The 23679-nt window shown below is 46.6% G+C and overlaps 1 protein-coding gene across 1 annotated transcript; it reads left to right on the forward strand.

The window, feature by feature from the left end:
- The first annotated feature begins 656 nt into the window (after positions 1–656).
- LOC146809594 (fibroblast growth factor 21-like) lies at positions 657–23433 on the forward strand. The gene is made up of 3 exons (XM_085614360.1): positions 657–1259; positions 5210–5313; positions 20985–23433. The coding sequence occupies exons 1-3, from the start codon at positions 1001–1003 to the stop codon at positions 21264–21266; spliced, it is 645 nt and encodes a 214-aa protein (XP_085470486.1). The 5' UTR covers positions 657–1000; the 3' UTR covers positions 21267–23433.
- Positions 23434–23679: the final 246 nt, after the last annotated feature.

Here is a 23679-nt window from a genome sequence, read left to right on the forward strand (position 1 = left end):
CTAGTCAAGAAACTATCTGCTTTTCCATTAGGCTGTCCACCTTATCTTGGTATCCACCCTCGGGCTGTAGGGAGACTACAGGATTCTTCCCTAGCACGCGCCAAATTCCACCGTCTGTCTGTCCAGTGCGAATCTCTGCAGCAGCAGCAGCGACAGCGCCTCTCCTGCCAGCACACGTGTCTGCTTTTGCTTCCACAGACCATGGATGCTAACTTTGAATCCAGCTCAATAGGTAACCCTGGGAGATGAACTGTGACCCCCTCGACGTCAGTGAAGTTCAAAGCGAGTGTTGGCTCCTTAGCACTTTACTACTGAAAAAAAAGAGCCACGTGCTGTAAGCGCCCTCGCCATCGCAGTCGCCGGCCCGCGGCAGTCAGCAGATAAGCCGGCCGGCCGGGTGACTTCGCCTCCATTCCAGCACGGCCTCCGGCAGTTGCATCATAGTTTTCAACTTTTCCCTTTTGTCACTTGTCGGAAACCTTAGAAGAAGAAAAAAATGTTTGCAATGAAAAAAGTAAACACGGCTTGCGTTAGATGGAGCCCAAAGTGTGCCTGTGTATATATCTGTCACGATGACTCAGATTGTAGGGGGTGGGGAGGGCTGGTAGGGGTTGAAGACAGGACGGTATAAATACTTCACCCTGTAACATTATTTGGGAGTGGAGGCACAAGTTATCCTGTGTGCGGGATCACCAGGACCCAGGGCTGCAAGAAGACTCAGAATAGAATCCGGTTTCTACTATATCATTAATTATATACATATATTTATATATTAGTGTATATTTATTAGAACTTTTTTCAATCCATTTTTAAAATTTCACCTTGCTGCATTGCTACGCCAATAAGGAAACATAAAGGCAAAATTTGAATCACGAATATACTTTTTAATTTATTAATTGATTTTTTTTTTTAAACCCGGTAAATTTTTTGGACGTGGTTTACATTTTGGCATCTTTTCCCGTAAGTCCACGAGGCTCTGTTGCTCGAGCACACCTTTCAGATGACGAGAGAGGCCTCGTCCATCGCAGCAGAGTCCCCTCTGATGGGGTGGTCCCACCTTCTCTTCTTGGTCATGGGCTTGGTCTCTTCCCGCACGACGGGGGCCTTTCCTGTCCCTGTGCACGACTCAAGCCCAATCCTCAATTTCTCCGACCAGGTGCGCCTACGACATCTCTATGCATCTAACGAAGACAGCCAGACACACCTGCAGATCACCCCAGGAGGTGAGGTGAGCGGATCGCTGGGCCAGACTCTATACAGTGAGTACCTTTACTGCTTATACAACCCCTAACTTGCTGTGACTAGGTATGCTTTGCTGTTACAGTGCTCCAGGTTTAGGGCTAGTGATTTGGAAGTTGTGTAGTGGTTTCTTTATAGGCAACATAGGCAGAATTCTTATGAATTTGTTGGATTTGAATATTTTAGTTGATAATGAGTCTTCCTGGTATTGTTGACTGAGCACTATGAAAATAAAAATTATATATATACATATACGTTTATTTTATCGTTAAACAGCAGCAAATAAGCAGTAATCCACCAAAAATCTCTCAAATTCTGCTTGATTGTTTTGCACCAATGATATTTTGCTGCATCAGAATTTGCCAAAAAGCTCTCACTTGAAAAATTTGCAGATTTCTTTTACATTTCTGAGTTTTATATTTGAAAGATTTTTGGTGGATTACTGCTTATTTGCAACCTTTAGAAGCTGGCTTGCGATTTGTGATACTTTTCTGCAAATCTCTCCAAAACACCAGAGGTTCCTTTTCATTGAGTCCGTGTGGTGTTTCTGTCCCCTCTCGAAATATCCTCATGTGGTACAGCTGGGGAAGGAAGCAGCTGCTGTCCCATGCAGGGGGCGTGCCAAGTGCGTTCAGGATCCTGAGAGGGTGCACCCAAACAGCATCATTCCTGTTTAAAAAAAAAAAAAGTTTAGTCACATTTTTGTCAGCCCAATTGGCAATTCTGTTTCTGTTATTCTGTTGCTCTTTCGTTGACGTGAGTTGTTTGCAGTAAAACTGTTAAAATGTGTCTACTGGTCCTGGGCTTGTGTATTCTCCAAGTCTGAGTCCAATAGACTGCATTTAGTATTGTTGTATGCTCCAGAAGTAGGTAACATATGTTTGACTCATATTGCTCGAACGAAAGAATTTGTGGGGGTAACAACTGGTGGGGAAACGGCCTTTACAATGCGGGCAGACACTGAGCATTTTCAGTGCAAGCTCAACCACGCATGCCTTAACGACCGATGTGCCTTAAATACGCGTGGTTAAGGCAGTGTGCGGTCTAGATGCTGGGATGGGTGGGCTCAGAAACAGGGAGTGTCGAGAGAGGATGCGGTGAGGGATGTGGGGCTCGCAATGGGTTTTGGTGGTGTAGGGGGTTGATTTTAATGGATGGGGTAGTTTTTAGGGCTCAAGGGGGTTGGGGTCGTTGTTAGAGCTCAGTGGGTGGTCAGGGTAGTGTTTAGGGCTCATGGGCGGTCGGGGTAGGGTTTAGGGCTCAGGTGGGTCAGGTTAGTGTTTAGGGCTCATGGGCGGTCGGGGTAGAGTTTAGGCTCGGGGGTCAGGGTTGTGCTTAGGGTCAGGGAGGTCGGGTAGTTTTTAGGGCTTGGGTGGTCGGGGTAGTGTTTACGTGTTAAGGGAGGTCAGGGTAGTATTTAGGGCTAATGGGCGGTCGGGGTAGAGTTTAGGCTCGGGGGGTCAGGGTAGTGCTTAGGGTCAGGGAGGTCGGGTAGTTTTTAGGGCTTGGGGGGGTCGGGTAGTGTTTAGGGCTCAGGGGGTCAGGGTAATGTTTAGGACTCAGGGGGGTCTGGGTTGTGTTTAGGGCTTGGGGTCGGGTAGTATTTAGGGCTCAAGGGGGCTCAGGGTAGTGTTTAGGGCTTGGGATCGGGTAGTATTTAGGGCTCGAGGGGGCTCGGTTTAGTGTTTAGGGTTCAGGGGTTGGGGTAGTGTTTAGGGATCATGGGCCGCAAAGTCTTTAGGGCTCAGGCCAGGGGGTTGGGGTGTGATGTTTACCACACATCCTTTACCAGTCATGCCTTTACCACAAAATTGCGTGGTCATGGCATGCGTGATAAAGGAATGCGTTGTTTAGACGCATTCGTTGTTGAGGCCGCGTAGTAGAGGCACGCGTGGTTTAGTCATGCGTGCCTCTGTCATGCAACCCAAATGGTGTCATCGTGAGCTGCAGTGGATCCATTGAGGTAAAACGATGCACTCTTCTGGTCTGATTTCTGTTCCCAGCACATAGAAATGGCTGCTGTATTTTGGGGTTTGTATCAGTATAGTGACTGACAATGTAACGAATGCCTTATTTCACAGGTTATTCGCTCATAGCTGTGAGTGGAGTTACAGGGATTCAGGAGACTTTCCAAAATCCCAGAAACGTCAAATGTCTAGGAAGGTCCATGGACAGAGTCCAGCATATGTCACTCAGTGCCTGATATGTCACTGATCAGTGGCGGCTGCCTCGGAACGGGGGAGGTGAGGTGGGGTAATAAAAAATAAATAAAATAAACCTACCTTCTCCGCCGCTACCACACGCCTCTCCTCCATCCTCTTCTCTAAGCACCGGAAGCACCCAGGCTCCCGAACTCTCCCAGCCAATCAGGACGCTGCATGAGCAACATCATGATTGGTCTAGGCGGCCTGTTGGGATGCTCAGGCAGTGCCTGGGAGCCTGTGCATGTTATCCACCGGGCTGTGCAACACAGCTAGGCGGAGAACATGCTAAGTGTGCATTATCGTTTGGGCGGCCCAACAGTCATGCGTGCTTAGGAAGTGCAAACCACTCCTCACTCTGCTCTGGTGAGCTTAGCCCTGCCCCGACTCCGAGTCCCACATAGAAAGTAAATGATAATAATGTCTTGTTTTGATAATTTTCCTTTACTTTTTTGCACTGCTAAAAGAGCAGTGGGGCGACGCTCCGCCACTGTGACTGAGTCTAATGCAGTCAAAGGCCTTTCCCTGGCATAGCCGGTTGGGATTCAATTTCAAGCTATGGGGGGGCTAAGTATTTTGTGATTGTCGACTATTTCTGAGTTTCTTTTGCTCCCCTGTGATGCTCAGATAGGGGGGGTACATGCCCGGGCAATACACGAATCATCCTTCAGGATGCAAATCTGTAAAATATTGTGGCATGTTAGACACCTGCCCAATTCTCAACATGCCTGGGCAATACACGAATCATCCTGATGCTTCGTGCATTGCCCAGGCATGTTGAGCATTAGGCATGTGTCTAACATGCCACAATATTTTACAGATTTGGAATAACGGACACTATCCAGCAAACCGGTGTCCCTTCCAGGCCGATGGGCCTGGGAGAGAGTCAGTGGAGTGTTCAACGCTTCATTACATTTTCATCTGATTTGAAACTTGCCTTCAATTAAAAGTGTCAGTACACACCCCTTGGCAACGTTCCACACCTGTTGAATTGTAACCAAATCGCAAGACACATACATGTCTGTACCTGCTTGATGATTGGAGAGTTGCGTAACACACACAGTATATTCTGTATAATTGTTGATTAAACTCACTTGCCGCAGTTCTCATTACAAAATGTGACTTGCGCGCCCTGCAAACTCAATCAACTGGTTTGATTTGAAGTGTTCTTCAATCCACTCAGATCGCCCCTCTGTGCACGCAGCGCCTTCCTGGTGTATTTCTTTGTGCAAAATTAACAACTTTCGCCTCCTTTATCTTCCTAACGTCGGTTAAAAACATTAAAAAGTTGGCCAAGCTGCAGATTTGTTTCCTTGCAATTTCGATCGAAAAACGTTTGACAAAATATAGTTGCAGCCCTTTAATTATGCAAAACATGCTAACTTCGGGGTCAAACTTGCGGCTGTTCTTGCTGCAGAAATGCGGAGATCAGCTCTGACTCCTGGATACAATTTGAATTCAGTTACACTTTGACTAAAACTCCTAAATATTTTTCATGGAGAGCAATGTGTGACTTTTTCACCAAAAACTTCATCAAGAATAGTGGTACATTTTAAAATGTAGGAATTGGTTGGTAAATGTTATTATCTGTTATTTTTTTTAATTTCTAGTACAAATCTACCAAATTCAAGTTCTGGCTCAGGTTTTGCTCCCCAGACTTCACAAAAAGCTAATCTATGTTACTTCCGAAGTATCTGCCTGTGTTAAATTGTATTCGAATTATTCGGAAAACTCTGACCACAACCCTTGGCGTCTTTCTTGCTTTACAGGTCTGCTGGAGATCAAGGCCGTGAAGCCTGGTATCCTGGTCATCCGTGGAAAGAAAAGTGGCCTCTACCTGTGCATGGACCATTCTCTCCAACTGCATGGCTCGGTAAGTGTTGGGCGCGCAGAGACTGAAGCCGCGATGGAAGCTAGAGCCACCAGGCTTACAAATCATAATCCACATGTCTGCATGTGTCTTGATGTTCTGGGCAGAAGTGATAGACACTGTCCTAGTTCCCATCTGTCTCTGTGAATTACAGAGCTCCTATTCAATGTATATACTTAGATTAGGGTTATCCAACATAGGTCTAGGAGGGGAAGACCCATGCCAGCTTTCCAGGATGGCACGCTTTTATACATTATTTCAGTTTAGATTCACTTTATGCACTCTTTTTGGATATCTTGAAATTCTAATGTGGATCCATTTGCGCACCCCTGTCTTAGATAGCAAATGTGACACCATCCAGCATTTGCATATAAAAGGCCACCTATAGTTGTATAAATATCAGGTTAGGGGACCGAGAAATATATAAAAAATGTTTCAAGTAGCTGTTTAATATGTAGAAATATAACTATTTATAAGGATCCATTTATAGATGTAGGAGCCACATTAAGCAGGCTGAGCTGTATTTTAGTCTTCCCCCACAAAATAAAAATACTGAAAGCTCCCGCAGTAGCCCTTACTTACTATGACCTCCTAACACGCTCAGGCTGGTTCCCTGTATGTCTCTAGAGATGTGGGGTGTACTCTTTCAGGCTGGTTCCCTGTATGTCTCTAGAGATGTGGGGTGTACTCTTTCAGGCTCGTTCCTTGTATGTCTCTAGAGATGTGGGGTGTACTCTTTCAGGCTGGTTCCTTGTATGTCTCTAGAGATGTGGGGTGTACTCTTTCAGGCTGGTTCCCTATATGTCTCTAGAGATGTGGGGTGTACTCTTTCAGGCTGGTTCCTTGTATGTCTAGAGATGTGGGGTGTACTCTTTCAGGCTGGTTCCTTGTATGTCTCTAGAGATGTGGGGTGTACTCTTTCAGGCTGGTTCCCTGTATGTCTCTAGAGATGTGGGGTGTACTCTTTCAGGCTGGTTCCCTGTATGTCTCTAGAGATGTGGGGTGTACTCTTTCAGGCTGGTTCCTTGTATGTCTCTAGAGATGTGGGGTGTACTCTTTCAGGCTGGTTCCCTGTATGTCTCTAGAGATGTGGGGTGTACTCTTTCAGGCTGGATCCTTGTATGTCTCTAGAGATGTGGGGTGTACTCTTTCAGGCTGGTTCCTTGTATGTCTCTAGAGATGTGGGGTGTACTCTTTCAGGCTGGTTCCTTGTATGTCTCTAGAGATGTGGGGTGTACTCTTTCAGGCTGGTTCCTTGTATGTCTCTAGAGATGTGGGGTGTACTCTTTCAGGCTGGTTCCCTGTATGTCTCTAGAGATGTGGGGTGTACTCTTTCAGGCTGGTTCCCTGTATGTCTCTAGAGATGTGGGGTGTACTCTTTCAGGCTGGTTCCTTGTATGTCTCTAGAGATGTGGGGTGTACTCTTTCAGGCTGGTTCCTTGTATGTCTCTAGAGATGTGGGGTGTACTCTTTCAGGCTGGTTCCTTGTATGTCTCTAGAGATGTGGGGTGTACTCTTTCAGCTGGTTCCCTGTATGTCTCTAGAGATGTGGGGTGTACTCTTTCAGGCTGGTTCCCTGTATGTCTCTAGAGATGTGGGTGTACTCTTTCAGGCTGGTTCCTTGTATGTCTCTAGAGATGTGGGGTGTACTCTTTCAGGCTGGTTCCCTGTATGTCTCTAGGGATGTGGGGTGTACTCTTTCAGGCTGGTTCCCTGTATGTCTCTAGAGATGTGGGGTGTACTCTTTCAGGCTGGATCCTTGTATGTCTCTAGAGATGTGGGGTGTACTCTTTCAGGCTGGTTCCTTGTATGTCTCTAGAGATGTGGGGTGTACTCTTTCAGGCTGGTTCCTTGTATGTCTCTAGAGATGTGGGGTGTACTCTTTCAGGCTGGTTCCTTGTATGTCTCTAGAGATGTGGGGTGTACTCTTTCAGGCTGGTTCCCTGTATGTCTCTAGAGATGTGGGGTGTACTCTTTCAGGCTGGTTCCCTGTATGTCTCTAGAGATGTGGGGTGTACTCTTTCAGGCTGGTTCCTTGTATGTCTCTAGAGATGTGGGGTGTACTCTTTCAGGCTGGTTCCCTGTATGTCTCTAGAGATGTGGGGTGTACTCTTTCAGGCTGGTTCCCTGTATGTCTCTAGAGATGTGGGGTGTACTCTTTCAGGCTGGTTCCCTGTATGTCTCTAGAGATGTGGGGTGTACTCTTTCTACTTAGCAGAGCAGGTGTGATCGTGATCACCAGGAGTATAATGATTATAAAGCCATTATTCCTACTACAACTAATAATAATACCATTGATGTTATTAATAATAATGGCAATAATATCAACAAGCCCGGCAGGCCAGGAGGCGCAGAAAGAAACCGGCCAGGGACAGCCTGGCTGTCAGACGGGAATCCAGGAGACCCCGCTCCCGCCCAGCCGCATCCATCACAACCCTCGCCCATTCTGAGAACAGGGGGAATGCTGGGTAATAACTGGTTAAGAACTGCCAGTGGGGCGAGGGGAGGGGGGGGGGGCAGGGGAGGTATCCCAGCATGCCTCTGTTCTCTTTTCTGTTTGGGAGATGGTTATTTCCACTTGTAATGAATGGAACGAGGACTGGAGGGACCCGGGGGTAATAATCCTCCTCACCGTCATCATAATTGCTATTTTTATTAATCTTTCGTTTATGTGGCACTTTTATCCGAGGAGCTTTTCATGAAACATGTCTTTATGTAGCTTTAGTTCCCCAGAAGAACTTGCAAGTTCAGTGAGAACAAGAGCTGCCCTGCCCGCAGGGTGCATGGCTTATCGCAGGTGCCACTATCAGTCAGCCGAGACATTATGTAACCATATTCAGTCTCTTTTACCCTTAGCTATCAGCAGTGGCCTGCACCGGGCAGAGCTGGCAATTCCGGACACTGCTGCCCAGATAACATTCTGGGATATGGCTGGTGAGCTCGCAGTGTGTCAAGGACACCCGGGCCCAGCCTTGAAACTGCGCCTGGACCAAGAGGTTTGAAGCAGGGAGGTAGCCCGGGTGGGTCATGCACCTGATGCAGAGAGCTCTAGGCTGGTGAGCTCGCAGTGTGTCAAGGACACCCGGGCCCAGCCTTGAAACTGTGCCTGGACCAAGAGGTTTCAAGCAGGGAGGTAGCCCGGGTGGGTAATGCACCTGATGCAGAGAGCTCTAGGCTGGTGTGCTCGCAGTGTGTCAAGGACACCCGGGCCCAGCCTTGAAACTGTGCCTGGACCAAGAGGTTTGAAGCAGGGAGGTAGCCGGGGGGGTCATGCACCTGATGCAGAGAGCTCTAGGCTGGTGAGCTCGCAGTGTGTCAAGGACACCCGGGTCAAGCCTTGAAACTGTGCCTGGACCAAGAGGGGTGAAGTAGGGAGGTAGCCCTGGTGGGTCATGCACCTGATGCAGACAGCTCTACGCTGGTGAGCTCGCAGTGTGTCAAGGACACCCGGGCCCAGCCTTCAAACTGTGCCTGGACCAAGAGGTTTCAAGCAGGGAGGAAGCCCGGGTGGGTCATGCACCTGATGCAGAGAGCTCTAGGCTGGTGAGCTCGCAGTGTGTCAAGGACACCCGGGTCCAGCCTTGAAACTGTGCCTGGACCAAGAGGGGTGAAGTAGGGAGGTAGCCCTGGTGGGTCATGCACCTGATGCAGAGAGCTCTAGGCTGGTGAGCTCGCAGTGTGTCAAGGACACCCGGGTCCAGCCTTGAAACTGTGCCTGGACCAAGAGGGGTGAAGTAGGGAGGTAGCCCTGGTGGGTAATGCACCTGATGCAGAGAGCTCTGGGCATCAAGTGCAGGCCCCAGGTTTGAAATCTCATGTGTCAGGTCAGCTTTCCTTACTCTCAGGTACTGTGCTCAGGTGTTGTAGCTTGTCTGTCCGGCTCTAGTCCTGACACTCCATTCTGTTGTTGTCTGCCAGTGAGTCCTTACCAGAGCTCCTGGTTTAAGTTATGTTTTACTTTTTTAACATTTAACTCTGTGTTCGTCATATTGTTATCATCCTATTGGCATTTTTTGTTTTTGCTCTGTGAAAGGCTATAGCTGCACGCAGTATATTTTTACATTTATTTAACTTCATAAATTTATTCTGGCCTTTTGACTTCTGTTGGACTTCAGTGTGCTAAGTAGCCATGATATATAACGAGTAAAATGAGCTGCAAAAAGTAACATTGTACCACTAACATGACATGGTCACATCTGTGGCTATTTAAACTCTAGGGACACCGGGGCCATTAACATAAGTGCATGTGCTTGACAATGTAAAGTGTGTATCCTTTTTTAAAGCCCAGAAACCCAAGTTTGTAGCTCTCTCAGGTGGGCGTGACCTGCAGATGGCACAGCTCGGAAGCAGGAAGAGGCGACCACTGGCCAGAGTTTCCCAGCTGTGCTGCCTTTGCAGTGTCTTAAAACTGTGGGCGCCTGGTTCGGCCCCACCACGCAAGTTCACGAGGCAGCCCCTCATCCCTTGTTTAACTCTAGCTGTCGATATGCACAGCTGTTGGCCACTCACTCATTAGTTTAAACTAGGAGAGAAACTCACAAGAAGGACCAATTTCTGCATTTTCCGTTTTTTAAAATAAATACAGAAATAAATACAAGCAGGGAAACCAATTGATTTCTGTCTGTCCAATGGAGAGCACAGTCCATTCGCAGACACTGCCGTTGCGTGCCCTTCTAGCTCAGCTCCATGCAGTCCTTACTTTGAACCTTCGGTTGCAGGTGGGGCCTGCCAGCACCCATTTTTGTGCTCCGTCACTTATTTTGCATTTTAAGACTTTTACCCAGAACAAGAGAAAGGCAGAAATTGGAGAAAGAAGGGAGGAAAAGAAAGACAGAGAAACTTTGATGAAAGGACGTAGCAGGGATGAAAGGGAACCCCCAAGAGTTGGTAGAGGTGTGGCGCAGGAGCCAGAGCAGCTGACTGCGGAGCGCGGTGCCCACTGTTCGATGCCGGAATCAGCTCAGCTCAGCATCATGTGACTCTGACAATAGCTTACTTGGGGGCATATCAGCAACACCCGGCGATAATTATCGCTCAGCGCTCTTAACGTGAGGATAATTATCGCCGGGTAACGTGGATTTTTATCGCTGAGATAGCGTGCTATTAGCAACACTTATCTCCTCAGCGATAAAAATCCTCACGCTAACTGCCTAATGTGAGATTATCGCTGGAAACCCAGCGATAATCTCACGTAATGTGGTGTTAGCTTGCTGATAGGGACTCACAAACTTAGCCATGATATCCACCTTCCATAGGATATCATGGCTAAGTCAGTCCTGAAGCAGGCGTAAAGAAAGTAGCGATAACAGGGGTTGTCACTACTTTTCCTGCCGCTATGCTTCATAGCGTGGGACTTGATGATAGGAGAAATGTCGCTCAGCGACATTTCTCCTGTCATGTTAGGTCAGGAACGCCCACTTTGCATCTCATTAGAGATGCAAAGCTGGGCGTTAGGAATCCCCACGCTAAAGCAAGGTTTCACGCGTCAGCGTGGCCTTGCTAATTAGGCGATAAAAATTATCGCCACTCTTCGGCCGAAAACGGCCGCAAAAGCGGCGATCATTTTTTATCGCCAGCTTGTAAATATGCCCCTTGATCTCCCCGAGGACCCCCAGCGCCTTGAAACCCTTAGGGGGGTGATAAGTTTCTGCTTTACATCTAGGAATTATTTATTTATAAGAGTTCAATAATTGTGCAGGGAGTGTTAGCTGATGGGTGAAAGAGGCATGAAGTGGAATCAAGACTATACACTGTTTGTATTCGGTAACCCCAAATTTTGGCAATAGCAGCCTTGGACGTTTGAGCATAATGTTGCACTTATTCTTTAACAAATTAAGCACTGCCTCCATGTTTGAAAAAATATTTAGCTTTTTTCAGAGAGCATAACTTCTCAGTGGCTCGAATTCATAAGCGCCACATTCCGCCAGTTCTGGCTAGTCAGCTGACAGTACGAAGAATGCCAGGTGTTTCGACCCAAACTAAGCAACTGCGAGTCGTATAAAGAAAAGTTCTGTTGAATAAATATCAAAGACTGGATAAGATGACCTTCATACTATGGAGTCAGATGGAGAAAACTGCCTGAAACTGCATACTCTGGTGTTGTATAAAGCCTCTGGGCCCATGACATGTCATGGAGCTCTGGGCCACCTAGCAAAACCTTGTATGTAATGCGTTATTACCTTCTGTATATCTCATATTCTGCTAATGGTCTGGCTGGGTAGCACTTTCAGGAGTCTGGTGATTTCCCAGATGGTTCCAGGGTTTCCATAGCAAGCAGAAGTCTCCTTCAGCTTCTGATGATGTGTGTACGGTGGTGCATTATTGTCATATTATCGCTTCGGTGACTGTAGTATTCGTTGAGCTGTGGGTTGTGATTTGAATGTTCAAGGGTTCAGGTCAGAAGGCTTTGGCGAAAGCTTATGGATCTTCAGATTGATAGACAGGGACATTGTCCAGTGGCTAGGGATCCTCGTGTGTTGTTGCTTGGTGGCAAGTGTTGTTAGGTACCATGATAGTGCATCTAGTTGTAGGTTCGTCCGGGCCGTCCTCTGTTGGATGGTACTGCATGGCATATTAAGGGGGGGAATGCTGTGAGCGCCTAGAGCCCAACCCCACATCATGCGGTGCAGGGTGAGATTTATGCATGGTGTTTTATCTAATGTGTTCTTTTGGAATTTTCGCTTGTATACATTGTTGTTCGTGGTTAGTTGTACAGTTCTGTGTGTTTCTTCTGACACAGACCTGATTTCCAAGTCAAGCAGTAGATAATATCTTTCTAGTTAGACAATCCTCCGGGTAATAACTTGAGAGAAGCCTTATGTCATGCGCAATTCTCAAATTCAAGCGAAGAGCACTTTCATTGTTGGGGCTTGCTGCCCGTACATACAAAAAGTGAAAATGCAGTTCCCAGAATGCTAGGAATGATTAACCATGAAGCAAGTGCTGGCTAAAAGTGTGATATAAATTGGGAGTTACTTATCAGCTATTAACATAGTGTGAGCTCATGCAGAACTCGTTTGCTCTGCCGCATTTGGCTGTGCATTGCTGGTGAGGACAAAGGAAGGAAGAGTTATGAACTGGAGTTAAAGTGCTGACAGAGGTTTATCCAGCTGTAGGAAAATCACAAAAAGCAATATCTCTGCTATGACTGGGGAATATCAGTGCTTCAACACAGAGAGCTTAATGGCCAAGTGGCTCCCTTCCAACTCCTGTGGACGAAGGTCAATGAGAACATTTGAATGTTGAGAGCTCCACTGAAGACAGTGAGTAGTAATTGGCCAAAAACAACTTACGTAAGCATTTCGCTCCAACATTCCAATGTTTCACTTTCTGTTTTTCTATTTAATTTAAAACATTCCCTCTTCTGCGGGTGGAATGTTCTGATTTATAGTTTTTCAACCTCAGGGTGTGCCAGTTGCCTCCACCTCAGGCATTTGCCAACTGATGTAGCCCTTGGCAGTGGTCTATAATTCAAAATTATTTCTCATGGCTCAGTAGAAGATCAATTTTGACCAGCCAATCCAAAATATGTGGTGCACACAGGGTGGGCAGGCATTGATAGCTCACTAAGAAGCCTTCATGCCTGCTTAGCATCTGCCAACAGGTCTTCCTAACCCTGGACCAGTTCACTAAATGTTTCTGCATTCACACAACCACGACAAAATCAAATACCAATAGGTTAGCAACTGATCACTTTTAGAATCACACTTATACACCCGGCCACTGGAATTGTTTAATTCTGCAGCAGTGGTGTTTTCTGCATAATTATGGATTTACCTTACTTGCCATATAATCAACCATCTGATTTATAATTTGTATAGTTTTCCTAACTCAAATCGATCAAAAGTAACCAAAAACATCACACACGGTGCTGCTCAGTGTCAAACCATTTTAAAAGGTTAATTGGTCAACTTTCAGTTGCTGATAACTATGGTCAGAAGTAAAACTGGTACTAATGAGATATAACAAATGTCCATACACAATTAATGTGTTAAAATGACAAGACAATGATTGTGCCGCATAATGTGCTGCATCATGCTCCATAATTTGCATTTTCTTGCAACATCACTTAGACATAAGGGTGTCTTCTGTTGCAACATAATTGTATTGTATTGTATTGTATTGTATAGGTTTTTGTATAGCGTTTCTGCCACCCCACGGGTATCCTGGCGCTTGGAGACCGTAATGACATGAAGTAAATAGAACGAATAGCCGCTAGTCAGAGGCGTTGCTACCTATTCCTGGCGAATAGCCAGGTCTTAAGATCTTTCCTAAAGCCCAGCAAAGATTCGGCCTGTCTCCAAGCTTGGGGAATCTTATTCCAGAGGCGTGCTGCCGCCGTGCCGAAGGCCCTTCCTCCCATCCTTGCAAGTTTTACTCTAGCAAAGGCTTTGGCTGGTGGACCGAAGAAGTCTTTTTGGTTCATACCAGGAGAATCGCTCTCGTATAGGTAGCGGGCCTATATTATGTAGGGCTTTATAGACCGTGACCAGGGACTTAAAACTGATTCTGTCTTTAACAGGCGCCAATGTAAGTCCCTCAATGCCAGCGTCACTGATGAATCACGCTGTCTCCTGAGGGCTAGTTTAGCTGCCATAGACTGCACTCTTTGCAGTCCCTGCACAATATATTGGGGGGGGGCACCCAAGTACAGGGAGTTACAGTAGTCCAGTCTGCTCAAAATCACGCTCTGGACCACGAAGGACCTGGTCTCGCTTGGAAGTAGCGGAAGAATTTGGCGAAGAGCTCTCATCAAGGAGATACAGGTGCTGATTGTTTTGTTGGCCTGAGATTGCATCTGAAGGTCCTCGTCCATCATGACCCCCAGATTGCGAACTGTTTTTGCTGCAGCTATGGGGGCGTCCTCTGGCCTAAGCCTGAACCCGCCCATAAGATGTTTGGACATTTTTGCTGCACAGCAGTGCAATAGCTCCGTTTTCCAGTATTCAGCTGTAACGAATTGGCCTTCAACCAGTCTGAGACCTGCCCCATACATGCCTGGAAAGAGCTCAAGGAAACTGCGTGCTCTCCCTCAGTGGAGAACAGCAGTTGAATATCATCCGCATAGTTTACCACTTCAATTCCATAAGATTTTCTTATGGGGATCAAGGGCCCTAAGTAGACATTGAAAAGAATCGGACTAATTGCCGAGCCCTGGGGTACTCCATGGCATACCGGGGACCAAGGGGAGACAAACGGCGTCAAGGTGACTGCCTGTTGTCGGTCAGCCAGATAAGACTGTAGCCATTTCAGGGCACGGCCCGTCACCCCCAAACCTTCCAGTCTTGCCAGCAGAACCGCATGACTAACAGTGTCGAATGGATCTAAGGACGTTTTTTCAGTAAGGGGGTGACTATCGCCTGCTTCCAGCAGATTGGTACCACTCCTTCATTCAGGGATTGACAGCAAATTTGCCACAAACCCGAGAATAGGTCAGGGCCATACTCCTTCCAGATCTTGTGTGGGAGGGGATCGAGGGGCGACCCGGACGAAATCTCCCGAGCTATGTTGTTAAAGGAGTCCTCCGTGGGGGGTTGAAAATATTTCAGAGAAGTGTCCCTCCTGATGTCTTCATTAATAAGAGGAATTTCGATGGCATTCTGATCAAACCCACCCACGATTTTAGTGACTTTATCGATAAAAAAAGTGGCGACTTCGTTGCACAGATTTTGTGATGGCTGGACTCTGTTAGCCAAACACCCGGGGTTACTGAGATCCCTTACAATGTTAAAGAGAGCCTTAGATCCATTGGAAGCCTGCAGAATGGAACTGGCATAGAATTGCGATTTGGCCTCCCTGATAGCCTGTTTGTATTGAGCATGTTTTAATTTTAGAGCTTTCTTATATATTTCTAGGTACGACCTGCGCCAGCTTCTTTCAGCCTGTCAGCGATCTAAGCGCAGCGCTTTCAGCTCCTCACTGAACCAGGGGGCCGAAGGTGTTCTCCTCATCCTGAGCTTTTTTCTTGGGACACAACCCTCCAGCACTTTATTAATGGAGTTACTATATCTATTATAGTTTTCCTCAGGCGCCTCCTCTGGGTTAAACAAATTTTGTCTGGGAAAAAGTGGGGCTATGCCCTTTTTAGAGAGTTTCGCCCAATCTCTCCCCCACCTGAAGGTAGTTTGAATTTTTCTCGCCGACTTGTCACCTGGTATGGTCATCCTAAATTGTATTAAAAAGTGGTCAGTCCAGTTTAGCGGTAATATGCTGAGTACCTCTGTTTCAGACTGTTTAGCAAAAACGGGGTCGAGCATATGTCCTCCCTTGTGAGTAGGTCTTTGAATAAGCTGGTGAAAGCCGCAGTTCTCACAGGTATTACTCAGGGCTTGCAGATGATTCCCTAAGCCCCCTGTCTCCCAGAGATTAAAGTCGCCAAAGAACAACAATCTAGAATGCGTAGAATGAGTAGCTCTTTTTATACTTAATTCCATTAGCTCTTCTTATACTTAATTCCAGTTGCCACAAAACATACCCCCTTCAGGTAACTCCACTTGTGAGTTTGTTTGTCAAAACTACTTGCATATGCATGCACACAACTTCATATTCCTCCACTCAAGGAAGTACTGAGCAGCATTGCATTGTGGAAAGGGCAAAAAATAGCAAGAGTAGCCTGCCGAAGATGCAATCTATGTCTATCTGTTCTGCATCACGCAGAGCTGTGCACTGTGGTACAACGTTGATTTTGTACCTTCCAAACTTTGATTTGCATTAGATGTACACCCTCTAGTAGAAATGCTAGGAGTAGACACCACAACAATGGCCACACCTGTAAGATATGTGGTTTAGGGTACTCCCACACAATAGTATATCATAAATATACTGCCTTTACCCCTTGCTTGCGCCTGCTTTTTTTGGGTGTTCGTTCTTGGGGAAAGACCTCTGACCTTCTTGGTCAGTGTCACTGCTCTCCCCCGCACAGCTCCACAGTTAAGGCTCTGCCCTTGAGCCTAAGCTCCTTCCAGGTAGCTCTTCGAGGCTCTCCTCCACCCGCAGGCTCCTGCCTGTGCCTCATCCCTGGTGGTCTAGTGGAAGAGTACCCTGCTCTTGTGCTATTCCACTCTGTCCAGTGTCCTTTGTGCCTCTTTCTCTCTCTGCCGCAATCCCATTGCCTTTCTCTTTTGCCTCTCTTTCATTGCCTTTTCTCTCTCTATGCTGCTTTCACATTGCCTTTCTCTTTTGCCTCTTTTTCATTGCCTTTTCTCTCTCTCTGCCTCTTTTTACATTGCCTTTTTCTCGTTTTGCCTCTTTCTCTCTGCCTCTCTCTTTTTGCCCCTTTTCTCTCTTGCTCTCCTCGCACCCTCTTCCTGCGCTTCCCTGCAGCTGCTGCCCTGCCCCATGGCCCCTCCCCTCAGCATGTCGCTGCCGCTCCTGCCTCCCAGCTGACCACCCTCCCCGACCCCTACTTAATGGTACCCGCTGTGTGGCGGCGCAGCTGCAGCAGCACATGGTGGGTGCACCAAAGGAAAGTCCGTCTGCATCTATCCGCGACCCGACCTCGACCAGCGCCAGGGATCTTGGTCCCCACAAGACCCTGTCGCTACAACCCCAGCACTCTCCATGCACTCAACCCTGGATGCAACAATGACTGCCAACTCTCGAAGTCAAGCAACACCCAAGGCCTGATCTCCTGCCGACACTGCCACTGCACCCTCACCTACCTCGGGACCCCAACAGTAGCCCCCAGCCCACCGGACACCAGCACACACAAATCACTGATCTGCATCCTCCTCAACGTAAGCTCCCTGCACAGACATGCCGTAGAAATCTGAGACCTCCTCAGCACTCAAACGCCTGACGTCACCTTCCTCACAGAGACCTGGGCCGACTCCAGTCCCGCACCCGATATCGCAACCGCCATCCCTGACAGATACAAGATCCTGAGAAAAGACCACCCCAGCCACCCAGGAGGAGGCTTTGCCATCATCCACAAAAGCTCCCTCCGATTGACAACCCCCGACTCGGGCGATGCCTCACCCCATGGAACACATGCACTTCCAGATCCAGCCCAACCCCAGAACATTGCTCCGCGGAACACTCGCCCACAGACCACCTGGCCCCCGCGCCCCTTTCACCAACGTGATTGCTGACCTCATCGCACCCCACGTCCTTGCCTCAACAGACTACATACTACTCAGAGACCTGCACTTCCACCTGAAGAACCACAGCGACCCCAACACCACCGTCCTCCTAGAGACCCTCACCAACATAGGGCTGAAGTAACTTGTCTCCGGTCACACTCACACAGCGAGACACACACTCGACCCCATCTTTGCAGGAGGAAACAACATCTTCTTCAGCCACACCACAGAACTGCTCTGGACTCACCACCACTGCATCCATTTCGCCTTCACTAAACCCACCGCACATAAGCACGTGCGCCACCTCCCATTCAGAACCGGGAAAAGTCTCCAAAGAACACCTCACCTCTGCCCACACCTGCACTCCACCTCCAACTACGACAGACACCATCACAGCGGCAAGCTACCTCCACCATTGGCTCGCCAACTGGGCCAACACACTCACCCCCCTCCAGAACTCCACAAGACGACAAAACAAGAAAGCTAACTGGTTCATCATAGCACTCCAAGAATCCAAGCGCTCCTGCCGACAACAGGAAAAGGCATGGAGGATCAGCAAACCTCCAGAAGCAAGCTCTGCCTGCAAAACAGCCACCGCGGCACGCCACCAACTCATCAAATCCACAAAGAAAAACTTCCTACAAGACAGAATCTTCTCCAACTCCAAGGAACTCTTCGCCATCATCCAGGAATTTGCCAAACCCAACAGGGAAACAGCTGAAGTCCCTTCCTCTCAAAACCTCTGCAACAGACTCAGCTCCTTCTTTCACCTCAAGATCAAGACGCTGTACGACAACTTCGACGACCAAGACCTCTGCACCGCCCCAACGCTCACCCCCAGTGACGCCACCCAGCAGACACTTCTTTCCTGGACCCCACTCACGATAGAAGACACCCTAAAAACCATGAAGAGCATCCACTCCAGAGCCCCTTCTGATCCCTGCCCGCTGCACATCTTCCACAGTGCCACCACTACCATCGCACCAGAACTGCGTCAAACCATCAACTGCTCCCTCAAGACCGCCACATTCCCCGACAACTGGAAGCACGCCGAAGTCAACCCCCTCCTAAAGAATCCCTCTGCTAACCCGATGGACCACAAAAACTTCAGGCCCATCTCACTACTCCCTTTCGCAGCCAAGGTCATTGAAAAGACCATCAACACCCAGCTAGCACACTTCATCAAAACCAACATCATAGACATCTCTCAATCCAGATTCCGCTGCAACCACAGCACCAAGACCGCCCTCCTCAACGGCACAGATGACATCCACGCCCTCCTTGACCAAGGCCAAATGACCGCCCTCATCCTCCTGGATCAGCAGCCTTCGACACCATCTCCATGATGCCGGCATCCAAGGAAAGGCCCTAGACTGGCAACGATCATTCCTTACAGGCACAACACAGAGTATAAAACTCCCGCACTTCCTCTCCGAACTGACAAAAGATTAGATACGGAGTACCCCAAGGATGCTCCCTCAGCCCCACCCTCTTCAACGTATACATGGCCCCCCTTCCAACCATCGTCAGAAACCATACACTCAACGTTGTCTCCCACGCTGATGACACCCAGCTCATCCTCTCCCTCACCAAGGAACCCAACATCACCAGACACAATTTCCAAGAAGGTATGAAAGCCGTCGCAACCTGGATGAGGAAAAGCTGCCTGAAACTCAACTCAGAGAAAAAAGAAATCCCTATCCTCTGCTCCACCCCCTCCGCATGGGAAGACACCTGGTGGCCCACCTCCCTCGGAAACCCACCCACCCCAACGGACCACACACGTACCCTCGGCATCATACTAGACTCATCACTCACCATGAATCCCCAGATCAACGCCGTCTCCTCCGCATGCTTCAACACCCTGCGCATACTATTTAAGACATTCAAGTGGATTCCACAACTCCAGGAGAATGGTCACTCACGCCCAGCACTCGTCACCAGCATACTGGATTACGGCAATGTCCTCTATGCCGGAATCAACAAAAAACAAACACCGCAAACTCCAGCCCATCCAGAACGCCACAGCCAAACTAATCCTCCATGTCCCACGGCACAACCGCATCACCCAACACCTCTGCAACCTCCACTGGCTCCCCATCAAAAGAAGAATAACTTTCAAGCTGCTCACGCACGCCTGCAAGGCCCTCCACAACACTGGACCCCAATATCTCAATGACCACATCTCCTTCCAAGCTCCCAAGAGAAACCTCAGCTCAGCCAACCTCTCCCTAGCCACCGTCTCACGCTTCAACAGGACCAGAGAAGGTGGAAGGTCCTTCTCCTACCTCGCAGCCAAGACCTGGAACGACCTCCCCCTTCAACTTTGGCGAAGCCCTACACTGCACCAATTCAGGAATTACCTCAAGACCTGGCTCTTTTATTGACCCCAACAAAGCTGCTCACACCCACCCCCAAGGGCCTTGAGACCCTAACGGGTGAGTAGTGCACTTTACAAAAACCTGATTGATTGATTGATTGATTGATTGATTGATTGACAAAGCCAGATCACTTTATTTTAGTAAATTGAGTTTTTCCCCAAACCATAAGGTTTTTGCACTGGCCGGACCGACACTCCTCCTTGCTTACATTAGCAGAGGAGTACCGCAAAAGGGGTTTGGAAGCAGCACTAGGACAAGCCCTTAGTAAATCTGCCGCTTTTGTGTTCAGAGGGAAATTCGAACTTTGGGTCTAAACTGGTCCATATGCCCGAAGTCTCAGGCTAGTATGTATGTTGCAGATCCAGTCACAATCCCAAGGACACATTATAAAACCTAATAATCTGCTCCCAAAAAGAAAAACATAAATATACAATGTAAGTTGGAGTATGGAAACAAGATAACTCTAGCCAGAAAAAATAAATATAATAGTTTGGGCTGTGCTTGCCGACAAAATCCTAAAGGCTTGAAAATGATAGCCAATTGTGAGCATTTATACTTCTATATTTTCAGAAGGTGCTCTGCTCACTAAACTATCATGTCTAAGTAATCAGGTTTTGTCAGTTTCTAATTTGTCACCTCCCATCATCATCATATATTTTCCGCAACAGCGAAAACATATAATAGCATTATAAAAAATCATTTTTAAATGTCAGAGCTGCACTTGATCTGAGTGAGCTTTGACTACTACAGAAATAATAATTGTTCGTTCTTGTTCGGTCTTCACTTTGTTATCAAATGTCGTCTATTCTTAGCAACATACTTTCGAGCATTCTACCTGCAGAAGGAAACGGTTTGAACAAATATGAGCATTTAACAAACAAAATCCTCAGATTGTATATTTAAGAGTTCTAAAAAATAATTTTTGGGGAAAGTCATGAAAACTAAAAAGGCATATCAAAATGATGTCATTTTTCATTAAGAACAATAATGTTCAAAATTCAATTTACCAGTAAAGTAATTTATTTTGAAAAAAAGACAACAAATTCGGAATTTTGTGCAATTCCCCCCTGCCCCGAAGTCAGGTACTGTTCAACCATTCCAAATTTGTGATTTAAAAAAAAAGAAAAATTTAGAAGTTTACGCTGGCTTCTTCTATGCAATGTGCTGCACCAGTTACCTTCCCTAATTCTTTGCATGTTCTCTCTTTTTGCAGGAGGCCTACAAAGAAGAAGACTGCAACTTCCGGGAAGTTCCTCTGAAGGATGGCCATGTCCTGTACTTCTCTGAAAAGCATCTAGCCTCATTGGCTTTAAAGGCATCAAAAGGGCCGCCCCTCACGCAGTTCCTTCCGATGCAGAACACCATCCCGCTTGAGGAGATGTTTGTGAGCAGCGACCCTTTCGAGGGTCTGAGAAAGAGGATCCTAGATGTAGAGTCGGATGACCCATTCAACACTCAGTCTGAGGCCAGTCACTATGGACATGTCTTGGATTAGGTCAAGAGAAGCTGTGATCTTCTGGTAAACCTCCATTGGCTCATCATTCACAAATCGTCCCCACCCGCACATACTAGGGACACTACCATCGAGAGACAGTCAATTAAAAGAGAGGAGAGCATGTCATCTTATATGCACCTCATAGATTTTATCTTGGGTGTACCCCATGCACACCATGCCCTTGTCGGGCATAATTCTAAATTTGGGCTCAGCAGCCTTGAACACATTGGGAGAAGTTTACTGAAATGTGAGGCAACGAAGCATAGAAACCAAAGTTCTTGTACTGCATTGCATGAAAGGGAGAGTGAAACCCAGTGACATATCTACTAAGATATTGTGTTGTTTTTCTCTTTCTAGCGCTAGCGCATTTGAGGCTGCCATGTGCCAACGCACATACTCTTGCTCCATGGTGCAGAAGTGTGCGCATGATGTGAAGCATACATTCTGTACTGGAAGTGGAGCCCTCCAGTACAATAGCTAAGCTGTATTACTTTTACCACTTTGTGTGTGTGCTGTACAATGCGTCACACGTAATGTTTGAAAAGTATGGAGAAGTGAAAACAATTCTCCACAGTTGTGTCTGGCTCAAGAAGGCTTGAGGTTTTGGTGCAAATTCCGGTCTACTATTCTTGGTAGATGGGGATTTGAATAACAACAACTGGGTGGCTGCATGGTAAAGCCCATATATCACTCAAGGAACACCCCCTTGATGCAAAGCAGTGGAAAGTATCAAATATCGCTAACTTGTGTTACAAATCCTGATTTGCGTCGGAAAGTAAATAGAAACATACCACTTTACATAAGGTTTACATTACAAAAGTAACATAAATCCAGTGCAAAGTGTTAATAGATCTGGACCATTGTTTTCTCTTCTCGCTATACAGCACTCTTGAGAAGGACATCGTTCCAATGACTATGAGAACTACTGGGATAAGGCATGATATTCCAGAGTCCATTGGAAGGTTCATAACAGACCACTGTGCCATTATTTTGTACTCCTGGGATGGTCTATGCTGGAGTGGTTGGAGGAAGGTCAAGCTTACTTCAACAGACACTGCCCATGAGGTCAAAAGATCATCCCTTAATTATTGTGCCACATGAAATGACTCCAGTTAAACTGAGAATGTATTAATTAAATACATTATAGCCAGAGCAAAGGTCCATATTGGACTTCAGACTAATGTGATGTATGCTAATGGAGGGGTTGCAGATCAGTACACCATTGTAATGCATGCCTTTCTTTATTTTGGTCAGTACTTGTAGGTTGAGACACATTCAGACAAGGGAGATCTAATCAACCTGGAGGAACCAAGATTCCCTAATGAGCTCATTATTAGGGTCAACTATTGTTCAAACCTGTCATGTTTTCATGGTCACTGGCCAATCTTCATATTTCATGGTCAAACCAAGAGTGATCATGATTTGACCATGCTCTTGAACTGGGTGCTGCCATGATGGCTGAGCTCAGGTGAATTCTTGTGTTTGTAGTTTTAGTATTAAACCATAATGCCTTTCAGAGGAACATGTGGCGTACACAGCTTTTCTCTCTTAACTGGGCAATCCTGCACTGCTGCGATGTCAATCGAAAAGGGCTTACTATTTATTTCTTTATTTTCTTGTTTTTTGTATAGTGTCATTGGTGCCCAAGAGTAAGTAGTGCAAGGTTGTTAACAAAGGTAGAGGCTGGTACAGTAAAGTGAAAAAATGGTGTCCTAACCATAGAATTCAGCGACATCTGATCAGCTTGACAAGGATAGTGTGGGGCATTTATAATCATGTCTGTGAAAGAAGATATTTTTGAGATACCTTTTGAAAAAGGGTTAAGATGGATCAAGATAATAGTGCATTCCAAATCTTTCTGTGCTTCTAGAGAAACAATAATTTAATAGTAGATTTATTTTTGGAACGTCTAGAAGTATTACGTCTTTGCTTTTGATGCCCCTCATCCCAACAGAAGTTTTGTTCTCATATGCAAACAACGCAGGTTATTGAAAAGTGAAGTGCTTTATATATGTAATGCAAGTTGCTCTTTTTTTAGAGGGCACTTCTGTTATTTATTTATGAAATGTATTTATTCTTCTATGGTTTATTTATTTATTTTATTGACTATGTTTGTATATATTGAACAAGGTAAAATGTATTTATTGTGACAAAAAAGATGCTCTTATTTATTTGTCAACTTTGTTAGATGCCCGTTGTTACGTTGATTTTGATTCTGCCACAGATGATGTTGGAAATATCCAGAATTAAAGGAAAAACTGAAACTGAATGAAAAAAGTGTTTTGTTATTTTTTATTCTAACCACAATACCGATTCTGTAATCCTAGGAGGTACGCAAAATAATTCTAGTGAGAATAAAAATAAATTATGAAATGTTTGAGGGTTTTTAGCTTTTTTTTTTTCTGCCGTACTT

The sequence above is a fragment of the Triturus cristatus genome, chromosome 7 (assembly GCF_964204655.1).
Source record: "Triturus cristatus chromosome 7, aTriCri1.1, whole genome shotgun sequence".
Lineage (NCBI taxonomy): Eukaryota > Metazoa > Chordata > Amphibia > Caudata > Salamandridae > Triturus > Triturus cristatus.

Coding starts and splice junctions, on each gene's coding strand:
- LOC146809594 (XM_085614360.1), top strand. CDS start 1,001: ATGACGAGAGAGGCCTCGTCCATCGCAGCAGAGTCCCCTCTGATGGGG. Junction 1,260..5,209: donor GCTGGGCCAGACTCTATACA/GTGAGTACCTTT, acceptor CTTGCTTTACAG/GTCTGCTGGAGATCAAGGCC. Junction 5,314..20,984: donor CTCTCCAACTGCATGGCTCG/GTAAGTGTTGGG, acceptor CTCTTTTTGCAG/GAGGCCTACAAAGAAGAAGA.